The sequence below is a fragment of the Saccopteryx leptura genome, chromosome 13 (assembly GCF_036850995.1).
Source record: "Saccopteryx leptura isolate mSacLep1 chromosome 13, mSacLep1_pri_phased_curated, whole genome shotgun sequence".
Classification (NCBI taxonomy): domain Eukaryota; kingdom Metazoa; phylum Chordata; class Mammalia; order Chiroptera; family Emballonuridae; genus Saccopteryx; species Saccopteryx leptura.
The window spans coordinates 38,728,174-38,754,141 of NC_089515.1; the positions used below are offsets into that span (position 1 = coordinate 38,728,174).

The window sequence follows — 25,968 nt, forward strand, 5'->3', positions numbered from 1 at the left end:
TTTTTCATATTTCGTGACACCAGGGAAGTGCAAAGTCCTTGACTGTCTCAGTTTTAATAATGCTAAACTTATGAGGGGATTTATACAGTAGCTTTCTGATCCCTTCTTTATCAAGTTCCCTATCTTTTACCTAATGATTTTAATATCCATTAAAAATTGCTGCTTGAGTCAGTAATATCACTAAGAGTCAAGAATGGTGTTTTTCTAATTTTATTATTTCTTTTGTTTATTACCTGGGATTCCTTATAAATTATCTTTCTCTCTTCCATAAGGACTGTTTGGTTACTCTGACACGTAGTTTATATTGGAAAATGGGGTGAATACATAATTTGTTTCCCTTTGTTAACAGTTTTCACAGTAGAGTTGATGCTCTAACAATCTCAAATAGTGTTTTAAGAGTCTTTATTATTATTATTATTATTATTATTTTCAGTGACAATAGGGGAGGCAGAGACAGACTCCCGCATGCACCCTCACCAGGATCCACCTGGCAAGCCCACTAGGGGGTGATGCTCTGCCCCTCTGGGGTGTTGCTCCATTGCTCAGCAACCAAGCTCCTCTTAGCACCTGAGGCGGAGGCCATGGAGCCATCCTTAGTGCCTGGGACCAACTCGCTCCAATCCAGCCATGGATGTAGGAGGGGGAGAGAGAGAGAGAGAAAGAGCAAGAGAGAGAGAGAGAGAGAGAGAGAGAGAGAAGTGAGGGGAGGGGTAGAGAAGCAGATGGGTGCTTTTTCTGTGTGTCCTGACCTGGAATTGAATCTGGGACTTTCATATGCCAGCTGACGCTCTGCCATTGAGCCAACTGGTTAGGGCCTATTTTTTAAATTATGGTAAAATACACATAAAGTTTACTATCCTTATCATTTTTGAGTGTATAGATCAGTAGCATTAAGTACATTCACACTCTTTTGCAGTCAGTTTTCAGAACTTTTCATCTTGCAAAACTGAAGCTCTTTCCCCATTAAACATAGCTCCTCATTCCTCCCTCCCTCTAGCCCTTGGAAACCACCATTCTACTTCCTGTCTCTATGAATTAGGCTACTCTAGGTACCTCATATAAGTGGAATCATACTGGATTTGGTTTTTCTGTAACTATTTTACTTAATATATAATGTCCTCAGGGTTCATATTTTACTTAATATATAATGTCCTCAGAATTTCCTTCCTTTTGAAGGCTGAATAATATTTTGTTATATGTATAAGCCACACTGTGTTTATTCATTTGTTTATAGATACTTGATGGCTTCCACCTTTTAGGTATTGTGAATAATGCTATGAATGTGGGTGTACAAATATCTTTTTGAGGACCTGATTTCAATTCCTTAGGTGCAAACTACCCAAAAGTAATTGCTAGCTCATATGGTGGTTCTATATTTAACTTTGTGAGGAATAGCCATACAGTTTTTCATAGTGCTTGCAACCAGTTTACAGTCCCACTGAGAATGAACAGGGGTTTCAATTTTGCCTCAACCTCAGCAACATTTTTCATTTTCTGGTTCTTTTTAGTAGTAGCCATCCTAATGGATATCAGGTGACACCTTGTATTAGTTTTTTAGTGTTATGATGAACTCATTCATTTTTATATATTCAGAATATATTCAGTCATTTTTTTTTTATACTCAAGAGATCCCATCTTTGGTCACTGGGAGCCCCTTCAAGCTGGCTCCTTTGTCCTTTTTTACACAAACCCATTAAGCCTTGAGAAGCCTCCTTACTTTCAGCCTCCAAAAGAGGCCCGGGATACATTTCTTGTGCTAAACCTAGAATCAGCCATTTCCCAAGGAGCCAGATTTTTTAAAGTGCGGAATAGTATTTAGAGGCTACATTCTGGGCTCATTGCTACTGGATATAACTTTCTTTCTAGGCATTTTCAGTGACAAGAGCTTAAGAAATATAAATTTTTAAGAGAGGAAAGAAAGCTCATTTTTTTATATTGGTATTCAAATGTAAGATTATAGAGTTTTTATGGAGCTGGTTTTATATCGAAAGTCTTGATTCCTAAGATTTTCCAACTACACACACACATATATACACACAAATTTCAGAATATCAAAACCAATATTATTTGTAACATTAGGATAACTGCATAAAGGCAAGAGTGCATGTGCAGTTCTGCTTTCCCTTAGACTGAATCTCATTAAGGATATATAGGTCAAAATATTGTACTCGAAAGGTCACTGGGACCCTGACCTGTGGTGGCACAGTGGATAAAAGTGTCACCCTGGACTGCTGAAGTTGCTGCTTCAAAACCCTGGGCTTGCCTGGTCAAGGCACATATAGGAGGTGACACTTCCTACTCTTCCCCCTTCTCTCTCCTCTCTCTAAAATAAATAAATAAGGCCCTGACTGGTTGGCTCAGTGGTAGAGCGTTGGCCTGGTGTTTGGAAGTCCTGGATTCAATTCTTGGCCAGGGCACACAGGAGAAGCACCCATCTACTTCTCTACCTTTCCTCCTTTCCTTTCTCTCTCTCTCTCTCTCTTCCCCTCCCATAGCCAAGGCTCCATTGGAGCAAAGTTGGCCCAGGCGCTGAGGTTGGCTCCATGGCCTCCACCTCAGGTGCTAGAATGGCTCTGGTTGCAGCGGAGCAACGCTCTGGATGGGCAGAGCATCCCGATCAGGCGCATGCGGGAGTCTGTCTCTCTGCCTCCCCGCTTCTCACTTCAGAAAAATACACACACACACACACACACACACACACACACACACACACACAAATAAAATAAATAAAAAATAATAAAATTCACTAAAAAAAATGAAAGATCACTGGGAGTAATTCTTTTTTTCTTTATGGTTTACATATAGTTACTTGATATATATAGTTAGGTTACTTGCTACCGTTTTCCAAATTTTATGGAATGCCTTTGTTTAGTTTAATTTCATATTATTTAAAAATTCTTTAAAACATTTGATTCCAAATTAAAACTATATAACAAGGTATATTCAGAGAAGTCTTACTTCCAACCCTGTCCCTTCCTTCCCCATAGGTAACCATTTAAATTTACTTTTCATTTATTACTGCGTTGTTTCTTTTTTGCAAATAAAAATCAGTATGTGTGTGTGTGAGATAGTCTTCTCTTAAACAAAAGAGCAAGCTCATTTACTTTTCTGTACCTAAAGTATTACTTAAAGTTAATTTTGTTGTAGAATACCCCAAACATATATAAAAGTGGAAGAATGGTATCCTTCTTTAATAATTACCAAGTCATGGCCCATTTTGTTTTATGTATTATCTTACCCCCTTCCAATGGATTATGTTTTCGATTTTCTCTTTTTAGAGAAAGAGAAACATACATCAATTTGTTGTTCCACTTATTCATGCATTCATTGCTTGCTTCTTGTATGTGCCCTGACTGGGGATTGAACCCACAACCTTAGCATATCAGGACGATGCTCAAACCAACTGAGCTACCTGGCCAAGGCTCGATGTATTATTTATTTATTTATTTATTTATTATTATTTTTTTAAATTTATTATTCATTTTAGAGAAGAGAGGGAGAGACAGAAGGAGAGAGAGAGAGAAGAGACAGAGAGAGAGAAGGGGGGAGGAGCTGGAAGCATCAACTCCCATATGTGCCTTGACCAGGCAAGCCCAGGGTTTCGAACCAGCGACCTCAGCATTTCCAGGTCGACGCTTTATCCACTGTCGATGTATTATTTATAAACAAATCCCAACATCATTTTTTCTGTAAATATTTCAATATGTCTAAAAGGTAAGGGCCCTTCCCCTTAAATATAGGTCTCAAAATTAATAAGAATTTCTCATCAAATCTTAATATCAAGTGTCAAATGTCCCAATATTATCATTAAGTTAGTGTATTTCTTTTATAATGTAGTTACTTTGTTTTTTTCTTTCAACTTTATTTTGTATTGGTTTCAGGTGTATAGCTTAGTGGTTAGACAGTCACAGTGTTCTAAGACTTTACACACTGTTCCAAGTTAGTGTTAAATATAAAAATATAATTAAGTTAGTGTCTCATTCTTTTTCACACTTGGCTTGCTTGAATCAGGATCCAAATAAGTGCTATATATTGCAATTGTTGAAAATTTCTCTTAGATCTCTTTTTTTTTTTTTTTTTTGTATTTTTCTGAAGCTGGAAACGGGGAGAGACAGTCAGACAGACTCCCGCATGCGCCCGACCGGGATCCACCCGGCACGCCCACCAGGGGCGATGCTCTGCCCCTCCGGGGCGTCGCTCTGCCGCGACCAGAGCCACTCTAGCACCTGGGGCAGAGGCCAAGGAGCCATCCCCAGCGCCCGGGCCATCTTTGCTCCAATGGAGCCTTGGCTGCGGGAGGGGAAGAGAGAGACAGAGAGGAAGGAGGGGGTGGGGGTGGAGAAGCAAATGGGCGCTTCTCCTATGTGCCCTGGTCGGGAATCGAACCCGGGTCCCCTGCACGCCAGGCCGACGCTCTGCCGCTGAGCCAACCGGCCAGGGCCTCTTAGATCTCTTTTAATCTAGAAGTTCTCCTTCTCCCTCTTTTGTTTTTTCCATATTATTTATTTGTAGAAAGACCTGGGTTTTTCCTGTAGAGGCCCCACATTCTAGATTTGGCTGATTAAAGCAGAGATCCTTTCCTGTCCTCCCTATCAACTTGTCCCTCTGCATAACTCCTCTGACCCAGGTCACCCCCCCCCCCCATACCCTTGAGCAGTGTAGCTGTCTTCTCTTTACTAAGGGCTTCCCCAGATATGGGCACCAGCTCAGCCCGTTGCTTCCCTCTCTGGCTCTCTGAAGCCCATGAGAGCTTCAGTGAGTCTGACTTGTCTTCCCTTGGTTTTACCTGCTACCCACCTGGAGTGGACAGCGAGGGCTGAGGGAATGGAAACTGGCAAGACCACTCAGTAAGTCTGTACTTGGGCTACTGCAGCCAGTCAGGGTAGGCTCAGGTTCCCTTAGGAAATCACTGAACCATCTGACTAGAGGTGTTGAGTAGGAACTACCTCTGGGAGCTAGGGTGAGGTCCTGGTGAGTCTGGCAGTGAAGTGAGTTGTTAGAACTCAAGAAGTGCTTTAGGCCTCTGGACAGGAAAAACTGGTCCTCTGCGAAGCCAGAATGAGAAATATTCACGGTCCTAGAGCAGGACTAATCTTTGGGAAAACAGGGTCAGGTCTCTCTCATTAATAAAGTGAGAGGTAAAGCGTTACTGGGTGCCAGTGTCAGTACTTTAAATGAGGTTTGAGGTGTCTAAGTCCTAAGAGAGTTGGAAGAGAGAATGGTGATAAGGGGGTGTGAGTGTGGCTTATTTATTTATTTAATTAAGTGAGAGGAGGGGAGATGGACAAACTCTTGCATACTCCTTGACTGGGATCCACCCAGCAACCCCCATTTGGAGCCCATGCTAGAATCAGGTGAACTGTCCTTAGTGTCTGAGGCTGATGCTTGGCCCAGTAAGCTATCCTTAACCCCTTGGGCTGACACTTGAACCAGTTGAGCCACTGGCTATGGAAGGGGAAGAGGGAGAGGAGGTGGAGAGGGTGAGGAGGAGAGAAGCAGATGGCCGCTTCTTCTGTGTGCCCTGACCAGGAATCAAACCCGGTACATCCACACGCTGGCTGACACTTTATATTATTGAGCCAACCAGCCAGGGCCTTCCTGTCTGCCTATCTATCTATCTATCTATCTATTTATTTTTATTGCTGATTTTTAGAAAAAGAGAAAGGGAAAGAGAGAGAAACACATTGACCTGTTGTTCCACTTATTCATGCTATCAGTGGTTGACTTCTGTGCACCCTGACTGGGGATTAAACCTGCAACCTCAGCATGTTGGGATGATGCTCTAACAAATTGAACTACCAGCCAGGGCTATCAGAGGGTGGTTTAGTCTGACCCGTGTTCTAGGAAAGCCAGGCAGCTGAGATTGGAGAGCCCCAGGCCTGTGGCACCTGCATGAACTACTTTCTTGGTCTTTTTTCCTAGACTTGCCAGGTATGCCAGATGCTGCTGCCCAACCAGTGCAGTTTCTGTGCCCACCAGCGGATCCACACACACAAGTCCCCGTACTGCTGTCCAGAGTGTGGAGCCCTCTGTCGCTCTGCCTACTTCCAGACCCACGTAAAGGAGAACTGCCTGCACTATGCCCGCAAGGTGGGCTACAGGTGGGTGCTGCCTGGCTTGCTGTCCTGTCCTGTCTTCAGATTGCCCGGTGGCTGGTCCTTCACCTGGGCCAGAACTTGTTTCAGACTGAACTTTGTTTGGTCTCCCGAGTCCTGGCCTCCAGCCTATTAAGACCAGGATGTTGACTGGTATGTGGACAGACATTTTTATTTTCTAGAGAATAAGAAGATCAAGGGGGAGAAGAATAAAAAATTTTAAAAAAGTTAAACATTAGAAAATACAGCTTTAAAGCAGAAGGTTTTGGGGAGATTAGAATATCTATAACATTTACCTTGTCAGCTTGGTTTTTTTTTTTTTTTTTTTTTTTTTTTTTTTTCATTTTTCTGAAGCTGGAAACAGGGAGAGACAGTCAGACAGACTCCCGCATGCGCCCGACCGGGATCCACCCGGCACGCCCACCATGGGGCGGCGCTCTGCCCACCAGGGGGCGATGCTCTGCCCATCCTGGGCGTCGCCATATTGCGACCAGAGCCACTCTAGCGCCTGGGGCAGAGGCCAAGGAGCCATCCCCAGCGCCCGGGCCATCTTTGCTCCAACGGAGCCTTGGCTGCGGGAGGGGAAGAGAGAGACAGAGAGGAAAGCGCGGCGGAGGGGTGGAGAAGCAAATGGGCGCTTCTCCTGTGTGCCCTGGCCGGGAATCGAACCCGGGTCCTCCGCACGCTAGGCCGACGCTCTACCACTGAGCCAACCGGCCAGGGCCTCAGCTTGGTTTTTAGAAATACACTGCTCACAAGCATTAGGGGATATTTCAAAATGAATATGAAGCAATAAAGTATCCCCTAATGTTTGTGAGCAGTGTATATAAATTCAGTTCGCTCACAAAGTCACTGTGTTTGGCATATTAAATTTAAAGTGCTCTTTCAATAATAAATTCACTAATTGCAGCACTTTGAAATGGTCTTAGTTTTCATTAACAAATGGAACCACAACACTCCAAACTCAAAACAGCTCTAGTATCTTCATGGTGATGAGTGCGTGTCAGTTTGTGAGAAGCAAGCAAAACCTGGAGAATGGAAAAAATGATCAGCCTCATAGTAAAAACAAGAAAAGCTGAATCTCCTCTTTTATATCAAACAAATATAAGACTTCGGCATCAGGCAGTCAGGTCTCCTGCTCTGACTGACTTCACTTGGGATTTCTACATCTCATCATTTACTTTCTCACTTTCACTTCTGAAGCTTAATTTTGTCCAAATTCAGTAAGGTTTTATTCTCTTTGGCATTTAAAAAATTTTTATTGATTTAGTTAACTTGTCTTTTTTGAGTATTTGCTGTTGGCTTTAGCATTGTGCCAGACATTGAAGATATAAAAATGATTAAGACACATCCTCTGTGCTCAAGGGGACTTCAGTCTGGTAGGTTACAAACATGTACACAGTAACTGTAACGCAGAATAGCAAGTCCCACAGTGCAAGAATGGTCAGGAAACCTTCCTAGAGGAGACAATAGGAGGTTTTCAGGCAGGAGAAAGTGAGAGAGTATATCGGACAAGGGTTTGGGCAGGATAGCAGCCCACAAAAAGGGAGTTGGGGAGGATCAGCATTTCTGTAAAGGGGGATTAGGATGAATGGGAGCAGTGGTAAGAAATGAGACCAGGAGTTAGTAGAGGCCAGTCCTTGCATAACCGTGTATGCCTTGGGAGACATTTCGTCTCTATCCAGTGGACAGTAAGGAACTGCAGAAAGATTTGCAGCAGGGGAGTAATTCAGCTAGATTGTTTCTGGGAAGCCAACCCATTATATTAAGGAGGGTAGAGACTGGAGACTGGTTGAGAGGCAAGTGTGACCATCCAGATAAGATGCTGAGAGCTTCAGCTCAGGCATGGTCTTGGGATGGAGAGAAGGCAGAGTTGAGAGAGGTTCAGGAAATATAAGCATTTGGGCTCAATGATAGTTTGTAGATGGGGGTGAGGATGGGGAGAGATTAGCGATGACTCCCAGGTTTCTATCTTGGTATAAACATTTCCAAATACAGACTAATTTCTTTGCATGTTATGGAGAACAGAGAATCTAAAGTGCAGGAGAAACAAAACAACCAGAGACGAGGTTGTATAAAGGTTTTGCTACCATGTTGCAGAATAGAAGGGGTTGGCAGCCTTTTATACTATTTTTAATTTTTAATTAATTTATTTTCTTTCCACTATGCAACTTGCTCTAGTGCCTGCAGCCTATGGGCAGAGGCCAGACAATGGTTCAGGGCCACAGTTTGCTCTGGCATAGGGCACTGTGAAAGACTCAGGGGGACGGTCTGCCACATTCAAACCCATGCGTCCACGCTACATTTTAATTTTTTTAATTAAAATAATTTTTTTTTCTTGGGTCTTGTTTGGAGATGGATGTCTTCTCATTGTGCCTTCACATGGCAGAGGGAGAGGGAGAGAGAGAGACCGAGAGAGGGAAAGAGAGAGAGAGCCATGCTACATTTTTAAACCAAATACCTGATGAGTGTTTTTACAGTATCCTGTGACATTTGAAAATACCCTTTTAACTATGATTTACCATATTTCCCCATGTATAAGATGCTCCCATGTATAAAACGCACCTTAATTTTGTGGCCCAAAATTTGAAAAAAAAATTATTACATAAAGTTATTGAACTCAAGTTTCAGTCATCCTAAAATTCATACAATTCCTCATCACTGTCAAAACTCCCATCCATTAGCTTGTCCTCATCTATGTCTGATGACGAATCACTATCTTCAACAATGAGTGTAAAAACAAGCACAAAAAGCAAGAAATGCAAGTTAAAAAATCTATAACCACTGTGTAAGACACACCCAGTTTTTAGATCCCAAATTTTTCAAAAAAGTGTGAGTATTATACATGGGCAAATACAGTAAGTGTCTGTTGTTTCTTCCAAGATCCAATCCAATCCAGCAGACATGCAGTCAACATTTAAATTTTTATCTTTCAGTCTTTTTTTTTAAGTGAGAGGAGGAGAGATAGTGAGACAGGCCCCAGCATGTGCCCTGACAGGGATTCACCAGGCAATCCCAATCTGAGGCCGATGCTCAAATTAAATTAATTATTTTTATTTATTTTATTTTATTTTTTTACAGAGACAGAGAGAGAGTCAGAGTGAGGGATAGACAGGGACAGACAGACAGGAACGGAGAGATGAGAAGCATCAATCATTAGTTTTTTCGTTGCGCATTGCGACACCTTAGTTGTTCATTGATTGCTTTCTCATATGTGCCTTGACCACAGGCCTTCAGCAGACCGAGTAACTCCTTGCTGGAGCCAGCGACCTTGGGTCCAAGCTGGTGAATTTTTGCTCAAACCAGATGAGCCCACGCTCAAGCTGGCGACCTCAGGGTCTCGAACCTGGGTCTTCCGCATCCCAGTCTGACACTCTATCCACTGCGCCACCGCCTGGTCAGGCCCGATGCTCAAATTAAACAAGCTATTCCACCCCCCCCCCCCAAGAGGGGAGGATTTATTTATTTTTTTACAGAGACAGAGAGAGAATCAGAGAGAGGTATAGACAGGGCCAGACAGACAGGAACGGAGAGATGAGAAGCATCAATCATTAGTTTTTCGTTGCGCATTGCGACACCTTAGTTGTTCATTGATTGCTTTCTCATATGTGTCTTGACCGTGGGCCTTCAGCAGACCAGTAACCCCTTGCTCGAGCCAGCGACCTTGGGTCTAAGCTGTTGAGCTTTTGCTCAAACCAGATGTGCCTGCGCTCAAGCTGGCGACCTGGTGGTCTCGAACCTGGGGCCTCGGCATCCCAGTTCGATGCTCTATTCACTGCGCCACTACCTGGTCAGGCAAGCAAGCTATTTTTAACACCTGAGGCTGGCACATTGGGACCAACCGAGCTATCCTCAGCACCTGGGCCAATGTTTAAACCAGTTGAGCCACTGGCTGTGGGAGAGGAAGAGGGAGAGAAGGGGAAGAGGGAGGGGGAGAGAAGCAGATGGTGGTTGCTTCTCCTGTGTGCTCTGACCAGGAATTGAACCTGGGACATCCATATGTTTGAACCTGGGCCAAAGCTCTATCCATTGAACCAACTGGCCAGGGCCTATCTTTGAATCTTCTTCATTATTATTATTATTATTATTATTATTATTGTTATTATTAAGTGAGAGGCAGGGAGGCAGAGAGACAGACTCCTGCATGTGCCCCAACTAGGATCCACCCAGCAAGCCGCGTATGGGGTGATGCTCTGCCCATCTGGGGCCATTGCTCTGTTGCTTGTCAACTGAGCTATTTAAGCGTCTGAGGTGAGGTCAGTTCCCAGGGCCAGCTTGCTTGAATGAGCCATGGCTGTGGGGGGGAGGGGAGAAAGAGAGGGGGAGAAGAGAAGCAGATGGTTGCTTCTCCTGTGTGCTGTGACTGGAATCAAACCCGGGATGTCCATACATCAGGCTGACACTCTATCCATTGAGCAAACTGACCAGGGCCTGTCTTTAAATCACAAACCCAAGAAATTTCCAATAACACAGATGGATTAATAGATTCTTTTTTGTCTTCTAATTATTTTATTTTACTTTCTTCTAGAAGAGTAAAAAGAAACAGTGCCTCAAAAGCAATTTAGTTTTTCAAGCCTTTTTGTAAAGAATGTCAGCTAGAAATGTATTGTGATTCAGCTGGAAAGGTATTACTAAAGATAATGGACATTAAAATTTTTAGTAATTTATTGTTGAATTCCAAAGACACACATACTGATACACTATTCATTACAGCTAAGATCTTCTACTATTTTCATTACAGCTAAGATCTTCTACTTTTAATATATTTTTTGGTAACAGCTTTATTCAGATTTAATTTATATGCCATACAATTCACACATTTAAAGTGTACAAGCCTATGGTTTTCAGTATTTTCAGAGTTGTGCAATTACCACAAGCAATTTTAGAACATTTTCGTCACCCAAAAAGCACCATATATTCACAATGCTCTCATCCTCCCAGTCCATAAACAACCACTAACTTACTCTGTCTTATAGCTTTGTCTCTTGGGTATTTCACATAAATGGATCATATAATATGTGCTTTTAGCATAATATTTTCAAGATTCATCTATGTTGTAACATATATTAGCACTTGATTCCTTTCTACGGCTGAATTCATTGTTTGTATATACCACATACTGTTTATCCATTCATCAGTTGATAAGCACCTTTTGGCCGTTATGAAAAATTCTGCTACTGAGTATTTATGTACGAGTTTTTAAAATTTATTTACTGTGTTAACATGGTTTCAAGTGTTTCAAGTGTCCCACTTACTGTAACACCCTCACCCCCCACATCGACCCCCCATGCCTCATGCAAAGTCTCTTTCCATTCTCATCTCACCCCCTGAACCCCCTCTCCCTATCCCTACTTCAACCCCCCTTTTCCTCTGTGACTTTCTGCCCTGTTATCTGTGTTTATATGTTACACATATATAATTTGGCTAATTTCTTTACCTTCTTTGATCCTGTCCCCTCATCCCCCTTCCCTCTGACAGCTGTCCTTCATTCCATGTGACTCTGCCTCTGTTTCTATTTCGGTCCTTAGTGTATTGTGTTCATCACATTCCACATATAAGTAAGATCATATGATATTTGTATTTTTCTGCCTATCTTATTTCACTTAGCATAATAACCTCCAGGTCCATCCATGCCATCGCAAAAGGTAAGATTTCCTTTTTCACAGCCGCATAGTATTCCATTGTGTACATATGTACCACAGCTTTTTATCCATTTATCCACTGATGGACACAGGCTGTTTCCAGATCTTGGCTATTGTAAACAATGCTGCAATAAACATGAGGGTGCATATCTTCTTTTGAATCAGTGTTTTGGGATTCTTAGAATATATTCCTAAAAGTGGGATAGCTGGGTCAAAAGGCAGTTTCATTTTTAAATTTTTGAGGAAGCATCATGCTGTTTTCCACGCAGTGTAGGAGGGTTCCCTTTTCTTCACACCTCGCCAGCACTTGTGCATTGATTTTCTTTTTTTTTTTTTGACGGAGACAGAATGAGTCAGAGAGAGGGATAGATAAGGACAGACAGGAAGGGAGAGAGATGAAAAGCATCAATTTTTCATTGTGGTACTTTAGTTGTTCATTGATTGCTTTCTCAAATGTGCCCTGACCAGGGGGGTACGGCAGACCAAGTAACCCCTTGCTCAAGCCAGTGACCTTGGATCCAAGCTAGTGAGCTTTGCTCAAACCAGATGAACCCGTGTTCAAGCTGGTGACCTCAGGGTCTCGAATCTGGGTCCTCCTCATCCCAGTCTGATGCTCTATCCACTATGCCACCACCTGGTTAGGCGTGTGTTGATTTGTTAATGAGATTCATTCTGACAGATATGAGGTGGTATCTGTGGTTTCAACTTGCCTTTCTCTGATGATTAGTGATGTTGAACATTTTTTTCATGTACCTATTGGCCATCTGTATGTCCTCTTTGGAGAAATGTCTTCTCTATTTAGTACCTTTGCCCATTTATTTTTTTAAACAGAGACAGAGAGAGGGATAGATAGGGACAGACAGAAACGGAGAGAGATGAGAAGCATCAATCATCAGTATTTTGTTGCAACACCTTAGTTGTTCATTGATTGCTTTCTCATATGTGCCTTGACCGCGGGCCTTCAGCAGACCAAGTATCCCTTGCTCAAGCCAGCAACCTTGGGTACAAGCTGGTGAGCTTTTGCTCAAACCAGATGAGCCTGCGCTCAAGCTGGTGACCTCGGGGTCTCGAACCTGAGTCCTCCACATCCCAGTCCGATGCTCTATCTACTGCACCACTGCCTGGTCAGACCCTTTGCCCATTTTTCAATTGGATTGTCTACCTTCCTCTTGTTGAGTTTTAGAAGTTTTTTATAAATTTTGGCTATTAACCCCTTATCAGACGTATCAGCGAATATGTTCTCCCATTGTGTAGGTTGTCTTTTTATTTTGTTAATGATGTCTTTTGCTGTGCAAAAGCTTGTTAGTTTGATACAGTCCCATTTGTTTATTTTGTCCTTTATTTCAGTTGCCCATAGAGATATATGGGTAAAAATATTGCTGTAAGAGATATCGGAGAGTTTACTGCCTATGTTTTCTTACAAGATTTTTATGGTTTCGTGACTTGCATTTAAATCTGTATAAGTTCTTGTGTCGATATATGTTTTCAGTTCTTGTGGCTGCAAACCTAGGAGTAGAATAGGGGTCATACGATAACTCGAAGTTTTATTTTTTGGTGGGGGGGAGGAGAGAGAGAGGGTGACAGGAAGGGAGAGAGGTGAGAAGCATCAACTGGTAGTAGTTGTGGCATCTTCAGTTGTTCATTGATTGCTTCTTGTATGTGCCTTGACCGGTGGACTCCAGCCAAGCCAGTGACCCCTTGCTCAAGCCAGTGACCTTGGGCTTCAAGCCAGTGACTTTTGGACTCAAGCCAGTGACTTTTGGACTCAAGCCAGCGACCATGGGATTATATTGATGATCCCATGCCCAAGCCAGTGACCCCACACTCAACCTGGTGAGCCTATGCCCAAGCTGGCGATGTTGGGGTTTTGAACCGGGGACCTCAGCATCCCAGGTCGACACTATCCACTGCGCCACCACCAGTCAGGCTCGAAGTTTTACTTTTTGAGCAGCTGCCAGATGGTTTCCCAGAGTGGTTGTACATGAAGAGCATGAAGGTTCTGATTTCTCTGCATCCTTGCCGTTTGTTATGTCTGACTCGATTCTAGCCATCCTTGTGGATGTAAATGGTGCCTCACTCTGGTTTTGATTTGCCTTTTCCTGATGGTTTATGGTGTTGAGCATCTTTTCATGTGTTTTTTGGATATTTGAATATCTTCTTTGGAGAAATGTCTATTCAGATCCTTTGCCCATTTTTAATTGGGTTATTTGTTTTATTACTGTATTGTAAGAGTAGTTTATACATTTTGGATACAAATCCCTTGTCAGATACATGATTGCAAATATTTTCTCTTGTTCTGTAGGTATTACTATAGGAGATTTTTTTGTTTCTTTTTTTACAGAGACAGAGAGAGAGAGAGTCAGAGAGAGGGGTAGACAGGGACAGACAGACAGGAACAGAGAAATGAGAAGCATCAATCATTAGTTTTTCGTTGCGCGTTGCAACATCTTAGTTGTTCATTGATTGCTTTCTCAAGGCCCCTTGACCACGGGCCTTCAGCAGACCGAGTAACCCCTTGCTGGAGCCAGCGACCTTGGGTCCAAGCTGGTGAGCTTTTGCTCAAACCAGATGAGGCCGTGCTCAAGCTGGCGACCTCAGGGTCTTGAACCTGGGTCCTCTGCGTCCCCGTCTGACGCTCTATCTACTGCACCACCGCCTGGTCAGGCGGCAAGTATTTTTTTGTTTGTTTGTTTTTTGGGGTTTTTTTTGAGAGAGGCAGGGAGAGAGAGAGACAGGGTCATTGAGCTGGTCCTCTATGTACCCTGATCGGGGAATCAAACTGGCATCCACCATGCTCCAGGACGATGCTCCAACCAGCTGAGCTGTCCAAGCGAGGGCTTAATTTTTATTGATTTTTAGGAAAACAGAGAGAGGGGAGGGGGAAGGGAAGCATTTATTGTTTCACTCAGTTGTGCATTTTTTGGTTGCTTTCTTTGTGTTCCTGACCAGGGATCGAACCCGCAACCTTGTTTTAAGATGAGACTAAACCTATTGAGGTAACTGGCCAGGCTGGCAAGTTTTCTTTTACTTTTTCATGGTGTTATTTTCAGGGTGGTTTCTTTGAAGAATATGTCTACTAGGTAAATAAGATATATTTTCAGTTGTTTTTTTTAGCAACAGAGAGAGAAAGAGACAGAGAGAGAGACAGATAGGGTCAGGCAGGAAGGGAAAGAGATGAAAAGCATCAATTCTTTGTTAATTCATTGTTTTCTCATATGTGCCTTGACCGGGGGCTGCAGCAGAGCCAGTGACCCCTTGCTCAAGACTGCCATCTTAGGCTCAAGCCAGCTACCTTGAGCTTCAAGCCAGTGACCATGGGGTCATGTTTATGATCCCACACTCAAGCCAGCGACCCTACAGTCAAGCTGGTGAGCCCATGTTCGAACCGGCAACCTTGGAATTTCAATCCTGGGTCCTCTGTGTCCGAGTCTAATGCTCTATCCACTGCACCATCACCTGGTCAGGCTTCAGTTGTTTTTTGAAGAGGATATTTACATCGTTCCTGCAGAAGTTTGGTCAGACTGCACAAATAAGGCCACTTAAGATCTATTCCTTACACATCTCAGGTGGAGTTGCCCCGTGGATGGATTTGGAAATATGGATTTCTTTTCTCCTCACAATACCTTGTGGTATGGAAATACTTCTGTGTGCTAGAAGTTGGTCATTATTTATTGAACAGTAAGGAAAGTAAAATATAAGTAAGTCAGTACTTTGTATAGAAACTCTACAGCATGTACAGGTTTAGTAATGAGTGTTCCTTGGAGTTCATCACAAACAACTTTCTGATTTTGTGGGCTGCTCCTCATGCCTAATAAGTTTGCAAAGGTGATTCTATAATCCCTGCTCTCTCCTCCAGACTCACCCAAACAGAAGAAAGAAAAACAAAATGGTTGGTCAGGATTCTGTGATGATTTATGTGGATTGTGAAAATGGGATAATTTTGTAAACTGAAAAAAATATTGGAGTTAAAGAATTCTTAAGTGAAAGTGTGTCTTTCTTTTCAGTAAAGCCACAGCTTCTCTTCTATAGCCTACTAGATGTCAAGGGTACAGAGGCAGATAATATTACAGCCAATTTTGTGACAAAAGGAAGATAAGGGTGTTTTCTCATATACAGGAGATCTGTGTGTGTTTATGGGGGGCAGGAGGAAAGACTGAACACATGAGAGGGTCTAGGAGCCTGGGTGGATGCAGCTTGGCATGGAGACAGGTCACATACTGAAGAAAGGAAAGGCAACATTTATAGAGAGATATTTGAAGTTGAAAGAAGGTCCGGCCATGGCCAGTTGGCTTCGTGGTAGAGTGTTGACCAAGTGTGTAGAAGTCCCGAGTTCAGTTGCTGGTCAGAGCACACAGGAGAAGCGACCATATGCTTCTCCCCTCTCTTCCTCTCTTGCAGCCATGGCTGATTGATTCGAGTGTGTTGGCCCCAGGCGCTGAGGATGGTTCCATGGAGCCTCCTCCTCAGGCGCTAAAAATACCTTGGTTGTGAGTACCGGCCCCGATGGGGGTTGCTGGGTGGCTCCTGGTTGGGGTGCATGCAGGAATATTTCTATCTTCCCTCCTTTGAAAGAAAAGAAAGAAAAGAAAGAGGAAGGAAGGAAGGAAGGAAGGAAGGAGGGAAGGGGAGGGAGGGAGGGAGGGAGGGAGGAAGGAAGAGAGGGAGGAAGAGAGGGAGGGAGGGAGGGAGGGAAAGTTCAACACAACCTCAATTTCAGGAAAATTGTTTCGGTTTATACATTATAAAAAATGATATATTCACTAAACAAAAATCAGGAAATGGGAAAAGGTAGGGAGAAACAAATAAGCAAAGTTGGTAGCGGTAGGGAGAAACAAAAAGCTATCCATGGTCCCACCAAGGAGACATCACAACACTTAGGAGTTGCGTGGTCCAGAAGGGTGGTACCAGCCACATGTGGCTACCGAACCCTTAAAATGTGGCCAGTATAACTGTCTATTTTATTTTATTAATTTAAATTTGAACAGCAACATGTACAGTGAAGTATAGAACATTTCCATCATCACAGCAAATGCTACTGGACAGTGCTGCTCTAGAGTGTTTTTTTTGTGTGTGTTTGTTTTTTTTGTGACAGAGAGGGACAGATAGGGACAGACCAAACAGGAAGGCAGAGAGATGAGAAGCATCAATTCTTCGTTGTGGCTCCTGAGTCTCCTTAGCTAAGGATTCATTGATTGCTTTTTCATATGTGCCTTGACCGGGGGCTGTAGCAGAGATAGTGACCCCTTCCTTGCTCAAGCCAGCGACCTTGGGCTCCAAGCCAGCGACCTTTGGGTTCAAGCCAGTGACCGAGGGGTCATGTCTATGATCCCATGCTTAAGCCCGCGACTCCGCGCTCAAGCTGGTGAGCCTGCGCTCAAGCCAGCAACCTTGGGGTTTCAAATCTGGGTCCTCCATGCCCCAGTCCGATTCTCCTTTTACTGTGCCATCGCCTGGTCAGACTAAAATGTTTCTTCCTGGGCTCTGGGCCATTTGTTTTAATGTGGTTGTCATGGAGAGCATAGCATTTCTTAACTGCTTTTTATTCAGTGGCTATCCCTGTTTACTGAGTGCCAGCCTATGGAAAGGCACAGGCTTTCTGCAGCTTCCTGAACTTTCTCTTGGACTCCTGCAGTTAGTTGTAGGACATTAAATGAATACTGTTTATCATTTTTGAACCACTCCCTTCTTTCTCTACCCCCACCAACTTCTCTTCTCTGTGCTCAAGTTTTTGTTTTAGAAAAGAGTAGTATCCTTTGTCCAGTGATGGGTGGGGAGGGTTTCTCCTCCCTTCTCTATCAGACATAGCCTTGGGCTTGGGGGAGCCCTGGGCTACATATTGTGCCAGAGGGAAGCAGGCAGGCTCTCAGGATGTACAGGTGAAGAATGGAAGATTGAGTGCTGGAGGGAATGTCCCGAGACAGCTCTGTTTCTGCCTTCCATTCCTCTTCTTCCAGAGCCACTCAGGGTCTGACCTTTGTCCCCTACCCACCACCTCTGTCATTCAGGTGCATCCACTGTGGGGTTGTCCACCTGACCTTGGCCTTGCTGAAAAGCCACATCCAGGAGAGGCACTGCCAGGTTTTCCACAAATGTGCTTTCTGCCCCATGGCCTTCAAGACTGCCAGCAGCACTGCGGACCACTGCACCACCCAGCACCCCACCCAGCCCCACAAACCCTCCCAGTGAGTACAGCTTCAGGGCCAGCAAGCTTGTGGGGTGGAGTCTAGTGGCCTGGGTGCTGGAGGGGGAGGTGTTTGGATGAACTGGGAACCAGGGCTAGTGGCAGAGATGTCTGGAGTCCACTGAAGACATCTGAGGCTGGGGATTATTCGCACTGGCTCAGAGTAGTGCTTTGCCAAACCTGACCCTGGTTCAGAGATAGCAGAGAAAGGGTGGAGGGCTGTGTGGTTCTGCCAGCAGAGCCTTGGCCACCTTACACCCTGGGGCTTGTCTCACAGGCTCATGTATCAGTGCTCCTGTGAAATGGTCTTCAACAAGAAGAGGCACATTCAGCAGCATTTTTACCAGAATGCCAGCAAGGCACAGGTGGGCGTCTTTAAGTGCCCTGAGTGCCCGCTCTTGTTCCTGCAGAAGCCGGATCTGATGCAGCATGTCAAGGTGGGTGGCCCTGGAGGAGGAGGTTGGGAGGAGGGCACACGCCTTGGGCCAGGGGTCTGACTCTGTGCCTCTTTCCCCTTGCCCAGTCAGTAATCGCTCTCCCCATCCCCAGAGCATCCACGGTGTTCCTCGAAATGTGGATGAGCTGTCAAGCCTTCAGTCATCAGCAGACACATCATCAAGCCGTCCTGGTTCTCGAGTTCCCACTGAGGCCCCTGCCACTAGCGTGGCTGCTCGGGGCAGCTCCCTGCCACCTAGCCGCTGGGGCAGGTCCGAGGCCCATCGCAGGGCTGAGGGCAAGCCCCGGCTGCGGAGCACTGGCTGGACCTGCCAGGAGTGCCAGGAGTGGGTTCCTGATCGGGAGAGCTATGTGTCCCACATGAAAAAGAGCCATGGTCGGGTAAGTGCCATCCCAGGGTCACAGTGTGTGCCGGATTCTCTGGACTTCTATGGGGTCCCTTTGTGGCTAACCCCTTCGGATTTCTGATGCTTTGAGCAGGGTGGGTTCTATGGCTTTTCAGGTTGGAACGTCCTTTCTGTCTGTGTCACCTGAGAACAAAGGTGCACCTAGAGCTATTTTACAGTTCTGAGGCTTTGCTTTCTGTGACCACTTGCAGATGCTGAAGCGGTACCCGTGCCGGCAATGTGAACAGTCCTTCCACACCCCCAGTAGCCTGCGCAAGCACATCCGCAACAACCATGACACTGTCAAGAAAGTCTACACGTGTGGGTGAGTCTGCAGAGGGGAAGCCAGGAGGCCTGACATCCAAAAAGACTGTCCATGGCACCTCGGAGCTTTTCTCTGCTCTGAGGTCAGGGAAGAAAGGCAAGAGAGAAGCAAGTTTCTGAATGGAAAATGGGAAAATTTTGTGGCTAGATTAGAAAGCAGGGCAGGTCAGAAACCAGCTTCCAGAACCTGGGGGGCCCCCGGCACCCCCCTTTCCCACTTCACTAACCTGGGGCTGCATTGCTTGTCCTTGGTGAAGGGCCCTGAGGTATACGAGGAGTGTGTGACCCTGAGCCCCGTCAGCACTCCCTGTCTATCCTTCAGCACATACACTGGCCTTTCATGCTGACCACCAGCCCAGCACTCGGGCCTCTGGGCAGTGATATCAGGCAGTGTAGAGTAAGATCATGGCCAAGGGCCAGTGCAAATATTCTGACTTGCTGTTGTCTGTCACCTTGGCTGTCTTGCTGATTAGATTTCTCTGGGGAGGATGCAGCATTCCCCAGCCTGTCTGAGGACCACCCAGCCTGCTATCCGTCTGCTCCAAACTCTCTCCCCTGTAGCCAGAAGCAGCATCCACCCCGCCTGCCTGCTAGGCCTGCCTGGCTCTGCTGGGCTCTGCGGCCTGTCAGCTCACACGATCTCTTTGGTTGTTTGTTTGCAGGTATTGCACAGAGGACAGCCCCAGCTTTCCTCGGCCCTCCCTCCTGGAGAGCCACATCAGCCTTATGCATGGTATCAGAAACCCTGATTTGAGCCAGACGTCCAAAGTCAGACCTCCGGGTAGACATTCCCCTCAGGTGAGTGTGGGATCCCTCTCCACTGGAGCAGGTTGCTCAGGAGGCCTAGAGCTGGAGGAGCACTAGGAAGGCCACAGGGCACCCATTTGTTATGCAGTCATGCCACAACCAGCAGTGACAACTTTCCTCAATGTATGTCACTCTCGAGCTCTGTGTGACCCACCTGGGACTGTACACAAGTAAAGGACAGGGACAAAGGCCCTTGAGGCAGCCCAATGGCCTCTTGTTCCTGCTGTCTCCCTGTCACTGAACCCTTCCCTAGCGGTGGGCTGTGCTCAGCGACATGGGGGAGCTTTCACACACTAGCCTGCTTTTGCTTCATTGCAGTCCTAGGAGGGGGCTGGTGGGACTGACTGCCTGGTGACGATGGCCATGCTTGGCTGACCCTGCTAGTTATGGGAGGAGCCATACTCCAACGTCCCTCTTCTGTTCTCTTGGACCCTTGTCCTGTGGCCTTATCTGTGTTCCATGCCCATTCCCATTTCTGCTGATTGGGGAGCAGCCTGGCCTCCCTCTTCACTGTCGCCTCATGGTAGGGGCTGCCTGCTCCTCAGAGGGGCCTGGCATGTCTGGTAAATGCTGAGAGCTGGAGTTCCAAGATATTCTTTCTTGGCTGTTGAGAGAAAGACTTTCCCTGGTCAGCAAAGGCCCTTTCACACACAGCAGGTGGAGTGTCACTTGGCATTTTGGCAACATCTGTCTGTGATTAAAATGCAGCCCCTCCCCTCCCGTCTGAAGCATACCCCCTTTGATGCAGCCAGCTTCTTGGATTTGTCATATCTTTGGCCTTGGGCACAAAGAATTGTGTTCACTGCAGCACTGTGCACTTGACAAAGATGGAACTCGACCAAGTCTGCTAGTGGGGACTGTTCATCCCCATGCTGGGTTCATTTGCCACAGTTGGGAAAGCATGGCCTCTGTCTAGGATTCATGGAAACAAGTGTCAGTCATGTTGTGCCATGAAAAGAGCAGGGCGAAGAAAAGTGTGCATGTAACGCTATCATTGTGTAAAAGACAGCAGTTTTATTTTGTGTACACATAGAGTACTCCTTGGAGGAGCCACAGCCCGGTGATGCGGTGTTCTCTGGAGATCAGGCCTGGGGCACGGGCTGGAGGGAAGTAATCGCCATGCCTTTCCTGTAGCTTTGGAATGTCGTGCCACAGCATAGGTTACATTACAGAAAGCAAACAAAGCCCCCAAACAAAGCAAAGCTAAACCAGCGTTCATGGCTAGGATAACTCTGGCCTGGGTGGAGATTCTGCGAGGCTTTGGGCTGCACTGGTCATGTCTGGGGGCTCCTGTCTTGGGCTAGGCTCAGCCTGGACTCGGCTCATGCTGTGTCCCCTTCAGGTGAACCATCTGAAGAGACGGGTCAGCGGGGCGGCGGATGCTCCAGGCACCAGCAACGGCGTGACCGTCTCCTCCATCAAGAGGCACAAGTCCCTTTTCCAGTGCGCAAAATGCAGCTTTGCCACAGACTCGGGGCTCGAGTTTCAGAGCCACATACCTCAGCACCAGGTGGACAGCTCCACAGCCCAGTGTCTCCTCTGCGGCTTGTGCTACACCTCCGCCAGCTCCCTCAGCCGCCACCTCTTCATCGTCCACAAGGTGAGAGACCAGGAGGAGGATGAGGAGGCGGCCGAGGCGGCAGTGGAGGCTGCGGAGCCAGAGGAGGGCTCCGGGGAGGAGGTGTCCATGGAGACCAGGGAAAATGGACTGGAAGAATGTACCGGTGAGCCTTTGTCAGGCGACCCAGAGGCCAGGAGATCACTGGGCCAGGCCCTTGAGGAGGATGGTGCCTATGATGCTCGGCGTCAACCACAGGCCTCTCAGGATCAGGACAGCCATGCACCGTCCCCTCGGGCGTGACCAGAGGCCGGCAGTATGTGCGGTCAGGTGGTGCTGTGGCGTGCCGCACCTGCTGTGTGGACAGTGGAAAACCAACCTCTCTGCCCGGTGTGAGTGTGGCAGGCAGTGCCCTGGAGCAGGGTCTGCCCTGAGCTGCGGGGAGCTGGGTGTGCTCCAGCCCCGGGAGATGCGGGGTCGCCCAGGACCCTCACAGACATGAATTTACTTCTGTTATTTATGGCTTTGTGCTGCTTCTCGGTACCCCGACTCTTGTCTGTATCCTTCCAACCCCAGTGCTGTCCACTCCGCCTGAAACCCCTCAGTGCTGTGCTCTTCTGGGAGGCTCCCCACCTGCTGCCTTCAGTCAAGGGACTCCTCTGAGCTCTCTGGGTGGTCAGAGCCTGAGAAGGGGGATGAGAGGGGCTGGCACAGTCCCTCTTGGAGAGCTTTGCCCAGCCTGGCCTGGCAAAGGCCCTGGTCACCTTGCCCTTCCTTCCTGTCTTCTCTGATTCTTTCCCCTGGAAACAGTCCTGGAGAATTGATTGTCACACTGGCTCATCCTGTCTGTGGGTGGGACAAACTTCTGCAGCACACCTGTGTTTGGAACCCGGGGTGCAGAAGTGTGGCCCAGGCAGGCAGGCAGGCGGCGAGGGGCAGACCCTTCAGAAGGCGTGTGCTCCTTGTCCTGCAGCCATCCTGCCTTTCCTGACAAGTGAGGTTCGGGGCACACAGACGTTGGGACATTTGTATTCTTGCTCCTGTGCCATTAGAGAGGCTGCTGCTCAAGGCAGACCAGCCCCTCCTCTTCTCGGCTACACATGTTGCTCAGACTCTATTTCAAATAAAAAATTCTTCTTACTACGCAGGTGGGCTCTTGTATTCCTCTTCAAGTGAGCCTGGCCCCACCCTGCTCCACTCAAGGGTCTTTCCCAGATGCCCCTCATTGTCCCATTTCTGAGAGAGAACAGTGTTGCTGCTCTCCAAGGAAGGTCCTCTAGGTTCTGGAGCTGTGGTTGGGAAACCAGCACCCTGGGACTTGATTCTCTTGAGACCTCTGAAGGCGTGAGGGAAGGTCTTAATGCTGGTCAAGAGTAACCTTCAATGTCTCCCCTGGGCTAGCAGCATCGGCTTTAGGGCCTGTGGAAATTTTCTGGGCACCTTCATGTCTCTTCCAAATGGATTTTCAACCTAAGAGAACCCTGAGACTGGAGGGAGGACTTTTGTACCTTTCTTGCAGTGTTCAGGAGGCCTTGGTACTGCCTGTGCCATGGGTATCACAGAATTGGGATTAGATAATTGAGGTTGGGCTGCTGTTTCACTGACGGCAGAGTTAGGGCCTGACCCAGCACAAGGAGCAGGCCCTGTGGGGGGTGTCCTCTGACCTCTGACCCAGGGGGCTGCTGCAGCCCTGCCTGGGTGGGACATGGGACCTGCCGACAGGGTCCAGTGCAGCAAAGGGAAGTGAGTGCTGGCTGAGTTCTTAGAGATGATCTTTCAAAGGAGGCATTGAATATCAGTTCTAGATCATTAAGTCAGATAAATGTGCTTAACCTTTTCATAATGGAAGACAAAAGTCATTTTCTTTCTCTATCAAATGCCACATTTTTAGTGGAAATACTAACGACATTGGGAAAGGTTAGTGCTTGCCTTTGAACAGAGACTCTGCTGTTTAATGATTGCTATACCTGGCAAGGCCACCATGTCTCTGCTCAGGGAGGCAGTGAGGGCGTGCCGGGCCTGGTTCCGGCTGCCTGCGAAGCCAGAGCTCACTCCAACTTCGATGTCATTCCAGTTGCAGGGCGCCCTGGTCCCATTCACAGGAAGAACTCAAAGAGGGGGGTGGTAGAAAGGTTTGAAATGGATGGCTGAGTCTCTTCCTGCCCAGAAACAGTAGTCACTGGAGTGGGGAGGAGGCAGTGAAACTGCAGATTTGACCACTTGTCCTGACCCGAGATCCATCTCTCCTTCCTGAGAACGGAGTGGCGTGGAAGGGATGCTGAGCCACGTACCAGGAAACCTGGGTCTGCTGCAGCCGGGGCTGCCCGTAACCAGCTCTAACAAAGCCTCTAACTTCACTGGCCCCACTCCTTCAAAACAGATTCTCATTCCCACCCAACTTCCTTCTCTGGCTTTTATGAGATGATGAGTGCCAGAAGCATGTCCTAGATTATGAAACATTATACAAAAGTGAGGGAGTCTTATTGTCACTTCAGGGCAGAGAGGGTAGAGGATGCCTTGCCTGCCATTCAGACTTGGATGTTAATGGTAAGTTACGATGGATCTGGGACACCTTCATTATTTAGTAACCCTGATGACAGTAGCACTTTAAGCCCTGCTTGCATGCCCAGTATCTTGCTAAATACTTTCTAGTGATTCTCATGTAGTTGTCACAGTGATCTCACAGTTGTCCTCCATTGAACAGAGAAGAAAACTGAGGCTCAAGAGAGGTTAAATGACTTGCCAGGCCACCTGTAAGCAATGGTGCTGAGTCAAGCTTGTCTGGTTATAAAGCCCATGGTGTCAACAACTGTGCTGCGTGAGTGACTCAGCTGCTTTGGCCAGCCGCCAGCTTGTCCGGTTTGCAGCCATCCAGACAGCCACTCTCCTACCTCCCCGGTGGCTGGAGTGCCAGGTTCTCTTTGGAGTCAGTCTGTGCCTTGTCATCCCAAGGAGAGCCGTGTACATCACATTTACAACAAAAGCACAGGCAGTGCCTCTATGACCTTTGATTCTCATAGGGATTTAACTTGCCCGTTGAAGACCATCCTTTTTGGAGGGGCCATACCAGAAAAGGTTGCCTAGCCCTCACAGGGAACATGGTTCCCTCAGGGTCTAATATCTTTTTGATCTTTTTCTTTTTTAAGGTGTTTTTAATGGTTGTGCTATCGTTTGTTATCAGAAAATGCTTGCTGTAAGAAGCACTTATCTGCACATTAGTTGGAGTGCTCTCCTGGTCAGGTTAAACAGATAAAATCCCCACCCTCATGGAAACTACAATTTAATACATGCCGAGGCTTGACAAATGACTAGTATTTATTTTCCAACTGCTTTATCTCTGTAAAATGATATGCCGAATTACTATAAGTTCATTGAGTGTGTAGAAAGAACTGTTCCCTTAACTTATGTAAACAGTTTGGGTTTTGAATACTTAAGCTTGTGGCTCAGCAAGTTCAACACACTTGGCCTTCCCGGAGACTGAGGACCCTACCCCCCATTCCCGCCTGCCCTGTTCACCACTGCATATTCAGCACTGAGCACACCTTATTTTACTTGTTTTAAAAATTTTTTATGTTTTGAAAAATTAATACATATACATGGGTAAGACATCCAAGCAATACAAAAGAGTACGTATACAATGAAAAAGAAGTAAGCTTCCTAATGGAGATCAGCCTTCAGTCCCCCATCCCCTCTCCAGAGGTAATCGCTGTTGTCTATAATCTTGTGTATCCTTTCTGAGCAATTCTATGCATTTACAAGTTTATAAATATGTATATTTATATATCTATTTTTAATACAAATGGTAGCATTCTATACACAGTGTTCTGAAGCTTGCTTTTTTTCATGTATATAATGGAGATTATTCCAAATTCATCTAGTGGGTCTGATTTTTTAAAAGTCTCTAGCACAGTTCCTTGCATTCAGTAGTGGTTCAAAGAATGTTTGAGGAAGTGAATGAATGAATGTGTGCATGGAAGAATCAGATTTTCTCAGGGTCTGATCTGAGTAAGGCAAGATCTTCCAGATTCTACAACATGCTCCTTTATCCCCTTATCTCCTCGAAGGCAGTGGTCCCCAACCTTTTTTGGGCCACAGACCGGTTTAATGTCAGAAAATATTTTCACGGACCGGCCTTTAGGGTGGGACAGATAAATGTATCATGTGTCCGAGACAAGCGTCAAGAGTGAGTCTTAGACGGATGTAACAGAGGGAATCTGGTCATTTTTTAAAAAAAATCGTTCAGACTTAAATATAAATAAAACGGAAATAAAGTAAGTTATTTATTCTTTCTCTGCGAACCGGTACCAAATGGCCCACGGACTGGTACTGGTCCGCGGCCTGGGGGTTGGGGACCACTGCTCTAAGGGACTTAGGTCATTGGTGACCTTTTCTACCATCTGACAGCAGCTGTAGCTGGGAGCAGGGGTCCCAGGTGCCAAGTGTGGGATTTCTTTGAGGTCCCTATTTAAAGTTGCTTTTCCCTACTGGAAATGATACAGAATTATTAGAGAAAATTAAC

General features: G+C 46.2%; 1 protein-coding gene and 1 non-coding gene across 10 annotated transcripts in view; one reads left to right on the plus strand and one right to left on the minus strand.

Annotated features, from left to right (window-relative positions):
• The window catches only part of ZNF592 (zinc finger protein 592), a 58,530-nt gene extending 33,208 nt beyond the window's left edge, over positions 1-25,322 (plus strand). For 8 of the 9 annotated variants that reach the window (XM_066355100.1, XM_066355105.1, XM_066355106.1 and 5 more), the window contains 7 exons: positions 5,923-6,101; positions 17,743-17,919; positions 18,196-18,355; positions 18,468-18,755; positions 18,973-19,085; positions 19,747-19,882; positions 21,234-25,322. In XM_066355100.1, coding sequence (XP_066211197.1) covers positions 5,923-6,101; positions 17,743-17,919; positions 18,196-18,355; positions 18,468-18,755; positions 18,973-19,085; positions 19,747-19,882; positions 21,234-21,752 — 1,572 coding nt within the window. In that variant the 3' untranslated portion in view covers positions 21,753-25,322. Of the gene's footprint in view, positions 1-5,922; positions 6,102-17,742; positions 17,920-18,195; positions 18,356-18,441; positions 18,756-18,972; positions 19,089-19,746; positions 19,883-21,233 lie in introns of those variants that run through there. The other variant, XM_066355109.1, reaches the window with a different exon arrangement.
• LOC136385175 (small nucleolar RNA SNORA42/SNORA80 family) lies at positions 8,257-8,387 on the minus strand. Its single transcript, XR_010747777.1, has one exon. It is a non-coding gene; the product is annotated as a small nucleolar RNA SNORA42/SNORA80 family (small nucleolar RNA).
• Positions 25,323-25,968: the final 646 nt, after the last annotated feature.